We start from the raw sequence: 8110 nt of genomic DNA, 5'->3' as shown, positions 1-8110 counted from the left end.
TTTGCACTCCCACCAACAGTGCACGAGGGTTCCCCTTTCTCCGCATCCTCGCCAACACCTGTTGTTTCTTGTATTGTTGATTTTAGCCACTGTGACAGGTGTGAAGTGATATCTCATTGTGGTTTTGATTTGCATGTCCCTGATGATGAGTGATGTGGAGCATCTTTTCATGTGTCCACTGGCCATCTGTAGGTCTTCTTTGGAGAAGTATCTATTCATGTCTTCTGCCCATTTTCTAATTGGATTATTTGTTTTTTTGGTGTTGAGTCATGTAAGTTCTTTACGTATTTTGGATACTAACCCTTTAATGGATATGTCATTTGCAAATAACTTCTCCCATTCAGTAGGCTGCCTTTTACGTTTGTTGACTGTTTCCTTCACCATGCAGAAGCTTTTTATTTTGATGCAGTCCCAGTAGCCTATTTTTACTTTTATTTCTCTTACTTCAGGGGACCTATCTAGAAAAAATTTGTTATGGCTGATGTCAGAGAAATTACTGCCTGTGCTCTGTTCTAGGATTTTAATGGCTTCAGGTCGCACATTTAGGTCCTTAATCCATTTTGAGTTTATTTTTTGTGTATGGTGTAAGAAAGTGGTCCAGTTTCATTCTTTTGCAGGGACACAGATTATTAAGTATGATACTGGACAAGAAAGTAGGCATCAAGGCTAAAGACAAATGTCTGACAATTAAACCAAGGATTTTTTTTTTTTCAAGTTTAATGATCCATACTTCTTAATTCCAAACTTCATTTATTTTCCTGCCTTTTGAAAAAAACTGGTTACCTGAACCTATCCTTTGCCAGGTCTGTACTTCCTGTGACTGAGACTTACAAGGTCTCTGTAGCTGGATGACCAAGGACCACGACAGTCCTAAACCCAAGCAGGCCACAGAGGTCCCCCATATAGCCTTCCCAGTGTGCTCCCAGAGCACTGGCCCCTGGCTGATGCTGTGACCCCCAATTTAATAACTGTGCATCTTGCTAGAGAGCTTCTGCATATTTCAGTAAACATGATAAATGCTGGCTCAGAGCCTCTTACCTTATTATCTGTAAAAGCTTATTTAATTAATTCATTCAATAACAATGCACCAATCACCTAACAGCCAGGTATTATTCTAAATACTGAGGATATAGCAGTGAACAAGACATAAATTCCTGACTCGATGGAGCTTACCTTCTAACGAGGGTAGAAATAGGCAACATATATAGTACAGTAGATGGTAATGAGTAACAGAGAAAATAAAGCAGGAATAATAAGAAGTATTAGGGAAATGCATATCTGAAAGTAATCAGAATACTGCAGAAGTTCTTAATTACACAACCACTGAAAATGTGCTTATACTTCTTTCAGCTGGATTTAAATTTCAAAGGCAACAAAGCTTAGGAAAAGTTTCACTCTTTTTTTCTGGACACAGTATAAACTTAATTATAATTTGAGTTTGTCCTTGAAATACTTTGTTTTTTTCTTATAACTTAAGTACAAAAATACGTTTGTATAAGCTTCCCACATAAATAAACGGATTTCTCTAAAACCAGAAACTACTTTTCTTTCTTTCTTTTTTTTTTTTTTTAAAGATTTTATTTATTCATAAGAGACAGAGAGAGAGGCAGAGGGAGAAGCAGGCTCCCCGCTGAGCAGGGAGCCCGATGCGGGACTCGATCCCAAGACCCTGGGATCGTGACCTGAGCCGAAGGCAGACGCTTAACCATCTGAGCCACCCAGGCGCCCCAGAAACTACTTTTCTAAAAGTCGCCAGCCTTTCTAAAACGTAGTTGGCTACCAGGTCTTCTTAAATGAAGGCAATGAGACAGGTTAATCCTTCTGTCTCCCTGGGGGTCTAGGGAAGCAAATGTCTCCGGCAGGAACTGCATCAAGCCCTTCAGCAGAAACTCACATCTTTGTTTTCAAGAATCTCCTGTTTGGCTTCAGGTTCAACTTCAGCAAACTCAGCCTCTTCTCCTAATGCTCCAAAATCAGGTCCATTAGCTGGAAGAGGCTCCAAACTCTAAAAGGGAGGGAGAAAACACAGATAAATAATAAGCTTACATAAAAAAACAAAAATCTGTGCATTTTGTCTTTAGATGGTGCTCCAGAAAGCTCAGTACCATGTTTCCCTCTGTGGAGTGGAGGCTGGGAAGCAAAGGACAGATGTAAGTACTGTTGATGTACAAATCCTGGATTGATTGTGAGCTCCCTCCACGGTGTCCAGTGTATTACTAATAAATAAAATAAAGATGAAAAATAACTGAAAGGGGCAGGCATGAACCTATGATGACAGTGTCATTAACTGAGGTCTCTGGGACTATGGCTGTTTGGACCTATACACCTAAGGCCCATTTGAAGAAAAAAAAAAGTTAAAAAATAAGGTGCCACAAAGACATTTATCAAAAGGGGTACCTGGGTGGCTCAGTTGATTAAGCATCCAACTCCTGATTTCGGCTCAGGTCATGATCTCAGGGTCATGAGATCGAGCCCGGTGTTGGGTTCTGCTCTCAGCGGGGTGTCTGCTTGAGATTCTCTCTCCCTCTCCTTCTGCCCCTCCCCCTGCTCTCTCTCTCTCAAATAAATACATAAATCTTAAAAAAAAAAAAAGACATCAAAGAAAAAAAAAATTGCTTTTTTGTTTTAGAAAGTATTCTAATTTTTTTTTAATTTTTTTTTTTTTTAAGATTTTATTTATTTGTGTGAGAGAGAATGAGAGACAGAGAGCATGAGAGGGAGGAAGGTCAGAGGGAGAAGCAGACTCCCTGCTGAGCAGGGAGCCTGATGTGGGACTCGATCCCAGGACTCCAGGATCATGACCTGAGCCGAAGGCAGTCGCTTAACCAACTGAGCCACCCAGGCGCCCGAAAGTACTCTAATTTTTTAAAACAAAATTGGATATGTTCTAGGATAACTATAGTGACAAATCAAATTACTAAAACCTAGTTCTCTGTACCCTGAAAGCCTCATTAACACATTAAAAGAAACTGTGAATATTCATAAAATGTGCCAGAAGGCAGTCACTTTCTACAGTCTGAACTGACCTCTCATCTCAAAAGCATTAAAGTAACTTCTGAATAAGGATTCCAGAGGCTGTGGCTGGTACAGTACTTCCAGGGAGAATGTGTCAATATAATAGAATTTATAATAACACATGTATGATATCGTATGTTACGTACATGCTTGCTTAAATACAGGGATTCCCAGACGCTCCCGGAAATGGATTCAGAAGGCCTAGTGTGGGACCAGGCAATTGTACAAATATGCAAGTTTGGGGAAAACTGCCCTAACCAGTATCTGGCTGCTTCCTTACTCCACCAATTCTCTGCAAATAAGTGCTTTTGAAGTGCACAGACATGTTTGACATCTGCAGTATGTGCAGCAATGGAGACTCTGGGACTTTCTCCCCTTTCCCCAGATACACTCAACAGACTTATCATTATTTCCTCCATAATGTCACTGGTTGTCTGGAAAGGTAATGACCTGACGTGTCCTCTTTCCCACTCCTGCTCTAAAAGACTGTGATGGCCCTCGAGAGTGCCTAGAGGTATAGAATCCAACTAGATCCCTTAGCAGGACACATGAGGAACCCCACCCTAAGGCCCACATCTGCGACTCCAAGTTCAACCTGCAGCACTCCCTGACCCTCACATGCATGTTGGTGCACACCTCATTCTCTCTGCTCGGTACAACTTCCTCCCTAAAATGATCTGCCTTAAATGTCATCTCTGTGAGCCATCCCTGGCTTCTTCAGGCAGAATCAGTCCCTCCTGTGCTGGGACACCTCTTGACACTGGAAGTTCATACTACTGCATGCCAAGCACTGGGCTAACAGTTGGGGATGCAGCAGTGAGCAAGACAGACCAGGTCCTTGCCTCACAGTGGTTAAAGTGGAATATTTCCTTAAGTAAATAGGGAAGATAATGCTGGGCAAAGGATTTATCATTTGTTTCATATCATCTTTTCATTTTTGTGGTGTAATATTATAAAAAAATGATTAATCTCTCAAAATATTAACAAATTTTTAAAAAGTAACTTTTTACCTGCACCATTTCACGAATATGCTTCCTGCATTTAAGTTTACATAGTGTAAAAAAGTATATTAAATTTGTGCTAAATCTGTATGCAGAATATATACTACGGTTAGGAACATAAGCACATATTCATTCTATTTATGCTTTATCTGGGCACAAGGTTTATATTCCACAATACTAAAAAAATTCCATTACAGTTCCTAAAATTTCAAAGCATGAAATAAGGCTAGGGATCTGCCATGCCCACTTGTATACTTTAATCAGAAATTCAAACTTTAGGGCACCTGGGTGGCTCAGTCAGTTGAGTGTCTGCCTTTGGCTCAGGTCATGATCCCAGGGTCCTGGGATGGAGCCCCGCATCGGACTCCCTGCGCCGTGGGAAGCCTGCTTCTCCCTCTCCCACTCCCCCTGCTTGTGTTCCCTCTCTCGCTGTCTCTCTCTCTGTAAATAAATAAATAAAATCTTAAAACAAAAAAAGAAATTCAAACTTTAAGAGATGATGTCTTTATGATTTCACAGTTCCACCAAAGTTTGATGTCCTAAAATAACGGCCTTACTAATAGAGATTCATTCATTCACCAAATATTAAGAACATATCATGTGGAAAGTGCATACAAGATCCTCACCTTCATAAATTTATATTCCAGTGTCTGGAAGAGCAGGTACGGGTAAGTATTTGGTGAAATGAATTAAAATAAATATTTGGATCTAGCTCTATCCTTTCATCAGCTCAGCCTACCAGTCGGCAAGTTTTCTTTTTTTTTTTTAAAGATTTTATTTATTTATTTATTTATTTGAGATTTGAGATTTGAGAGTGTGCTCACGCACAAGGTGGGAAGGGCAGAAGAGGGAGAAGGAGTAGCAGACTTCCCGCTGAGCAGAGAGCCTGACTAGGGCTCCATTCCAAGACCCTGGATCATGACCTAACCTGAAGGCAGACACTTCACCGACTGAGCCACCCAGGCGCCCCCAGCAAGTTTTCTTGAACGCCATGATCCAGGTACCGTGCAAGGCAGTGCTAACTGAAGGGATAGAACATGCAATCAATTTAATGAGTTATGAACAGCACCTTTAAAGTGATACAGGCTAAAATCAAATAGAAAATATAAGAAAACATAACAGATATTCATGGTAAATATTGTTTCACAAAATTTTTGCTTCACATATGCATGAGGGTACTAGATGGCAAATATAAAATGTTTTCTTACTGTGAATCCTGACCAAAGCATTCAAGTAACACTGGCTAGTGGGCTGAAAGTTCAAATTAAAGAATATTTTTTGCCAACATATTAATCAAAGCAGCAATTTTAGCACCAAAAGAGCTCAATAAAAACAAAGATTTTTTTTGTTTTTTTCTGTAACCCTAAGAAGCCATACCAGGCACCTAGTAGACCAATGGGAAATGTTACAGAAATAACTGAATGAATGCCTACTTTGTTGAAGATGCTACATGGGATGCAAACCAAGTAAGATCCAGCTCCTACTGTAATATCTACAAACAGACTGGAAAGGAGTAAGAGAAAAATCCAAACAGAGCTAAAACAGGCGCCAGAGGAAAAACTTCAAGGAAGTTATCAGCACATCCAAATGAAGGCAGATGAGGAGGTTGAAGTAGGAAGTGACCGGAACTGAGCTCTAAAAGATGGGGCTATTTCCATGGCTGATGATGGGCCTGGGGGTGGGTGAGTGAGGAGCTGCTGGACAAGGTACAGTCCAAGGAGTGTGTCAGAACAGTTACTGTGTTTCATTTGAATGATCTGTGAAGCAGAGTGAAGTTCAACTGCCCATGCAAAGCTGAGGGGTCTGTGCTAAATTCTTTGGGAAGCTACCGGGAAACTACTGAAAACTCCTGAGCAGGACAAGTGAAAACAGTCCATGTTGCAGTAGAAAAGTAATGCGGAGGAGTGGGACTCAGGAGGTCTGAGTTTGGGAACATTCGGAGGCTCTAACAAGTGTGACCTCGGACAAACCATTCATTCTCTGGCCCTCAGTTAAGATTACGACAAAGGAGAGCAGTTTGGCAAGCAGTGAGGACGCACCAAGCACCCAAGCAAGTACTTTCACCTCCTGTGTCTTAACTCTCACAACTGGTAAGTGCTATTACTGCTACCACTTTAAAAGGAGCAACTAAAGCGTGGAGAGCTTCTGTCTCTGCACCGAGAGCAGGAGAAAGGAGGGGTCCTAGATGGGTCTGGGTCTTCAAAGGATACCTGACGCTCTAGGGGTCCATCATGACCCCAGCAGGGGCTGAGCGGGAGACTGGAGAAGGTGACCGGTAAGGAGAGAAGACGCCTGAAACGGCGGAGGCTAGAGAAATCAACTCGCGGAGAGGAAAACTTATTACTCCGCTCCGGGTCACCACGGAAAGTTCGCTAGTCCTTTCTGGGCCACCGCCTCGCTGAGTGACCTTGGGCAAGTCACGTCCCCCTTCTGGGTACCGGTTTCCTGCTCGGAGGTCTGCGGGACCCGCCGGCAGCGTCTTTGCGGCCTCCCCCACGAGGCCTCCAGGCCCCGCCGTCCTCGGTGTCCCCTTACCGGGGGAACCCCGGGCGCAGCGCGAGAGCGTCTCCCCGCGGCGCCCGCCCAGAGGTCACGCGGCCCGCCGGTCGCTGGGCCTCTTACCCGGGCGTGCACTGTCCCCATGGCTCCCTCTCCGGCCGCCGCCTCGCAGAGCTACCCGGGCCTGACCACGGCTCGGCTGGCGAGGGCAGAGGGCGGGTCCGCGGTAGCGGAGCTGTCAGTCAGCGTAACACCCACAAGTCCCCGGACGCGGCGCACTGGCGGCAGCCATGATACCCCGCCCCCTGGCTCACGGTGCTTCCGCTCATTGGTCCTTAAGAGCCCGTGATCCGGATGTTCACACGGACGCCGGGAGGCCCCGCGGGCCGCGCAAGCGCAGAGCGTCCAGTGATGCCCGCGCCCCTGCCGGCGCTTGGGGCGCGGGTCAGTGAGGGGGTCCGCCGGGAGCCGGCGCCCGGAGTCGCGCCTGGGAGAGAGCAGACGGTTGGTGGGTGCGCCAAGGCTTCACCCAGGGTCTTCCCTTTGCCCTCCTGGCGCCCCGGCCCGGCGGGTGCTGTGCGGGCCCCACGCCCTGGCTAAGTGCCGAGGCTCGCCTCCGGCCTCAGGGTCAGCACAGATCCGCGGTGGCACCTGCTACCCTCCCGCTGGCCGCCCGGGTCCTAACAGTCGCGGAAGTCCTCGAGGGTTGGCCCCTCGTTGGTAAAGGGAAGGTGAGGGTCATACTACGTCACGGGATTGGAATAAGACGGAGTGTGACAGCGCCGGGCACATCGCAGGGCCCTCGGTGAACGGTGGGTAAATCAATGGCCATCGTCCATTGAGCTGCAGCCAGTAAGTACTAGCGAGGGTGGTCCAAGGGATGGACTGGGGGCGGAGAACAACACGGCCACGGGGCTTCATTTTGGTGGAGAAAACAGCCCCCCCCCCAAAAAAAAACCCCATGTCATCACACGTTGTGACAAATGCAGTGAGAAACAGCTAAGGGGGATAGAATAAGAGGGACTGTCAGCATTTTGTGTCCACTCCCTCCTGATAACAGAGCATCATTTCACCTCTTTTTCTCCCCCTCCCCACACCGCCCTCTCCCAGAGTTCCTGACACCCATTTCCATTTAAATAGCACCCAAGCCTCCCGTGTCCCTGGGGTCCCAGTCAGCACCTGCCAGGGCCCTGTCCTTCCTTCACTGCGCCCCTTGCAGGTTGACCTACCCATCTGCCTCTCCAGCTCCTGGGGTTCAGGAAACCTTCCCCTGACCACCAAAGTGAGTCTTGGTGTCTCACAACCCCCCAGCTCCACCTCAAATTTTACGTGTGAAAACTTTGACAGAGATTTTCAAAGATAATCTAGCAGCAAATTTTAAGCACAAATCACACAAGCTGTGAATTCCTTCTGCCACTTCCCGTTCCCTCATGTGTAAAATGGGGATGATAGCAGTTTCTAAGGCATGATGGTATACCGAGGATTTGATGAGATAAAGCATGGTGCCTGGCTCACTGTAAACACTGAATAAACTAGATCTTCCTGTATTTTCTCCTTCGTTATTCTTTTGAGTAAGCCTCTTCTCAAAGATAAGC

The 8110-nt window shown here is 45.7% G+C and overlaps 1 protein-coding gene across 2 annotated transcripts in view; it reads right to left on the bottom strand.

The window, feature by feature from the left end:
• Positions 1 to 6833, bottom strand: part of SAMM50 (SAMM50 sorting and assembly machinery component) — a 35660-nt gene extending 28827 nt beyond the window's left edge. For both annotated transcript variants that reach the window (XM_081822606.1, XM_081822607.1), the window contains exons 1-2: positions 6639 to 6833; positions 1895 to 2005 (exon numbers count right to left, since the gene is read on the bottom strand). In XM_081822606.1, the coding sequence (XP_081678732.1) occupies positions 1895 to 2005; positions 6639 to 6659 (132 nt within the window). In that variant the 5' untranslated portion in view covers positions 6660 to 6833. The remainder of the gene's footprint in view (positions 1 to 1894; positions 2006 to 6638) is intronic.
• Between the last annotated feature and the right edge of the window lie 1277 nt (positions 6834 to 8110).

Source organism: Leptonychotes weddellii, chromosome 5 (assembly GCF_054177405.1).
Source record: "Leptonychotes weddellii isolate Sample4059 chromosome 5, ASM5417740v2, whole genome shotgun sequence".
NCBI lineage: Eukaryota > Metazoa > Chordata > Mammalia > Carnivora > Phocidae > Leptonychotes > Leptonychotes weddellii.
The sequence above is the reverse complement of the archived record's forward strand: the minus strand, read 5'-3'. Positions and strand labels throughout refer to the sequence as shown.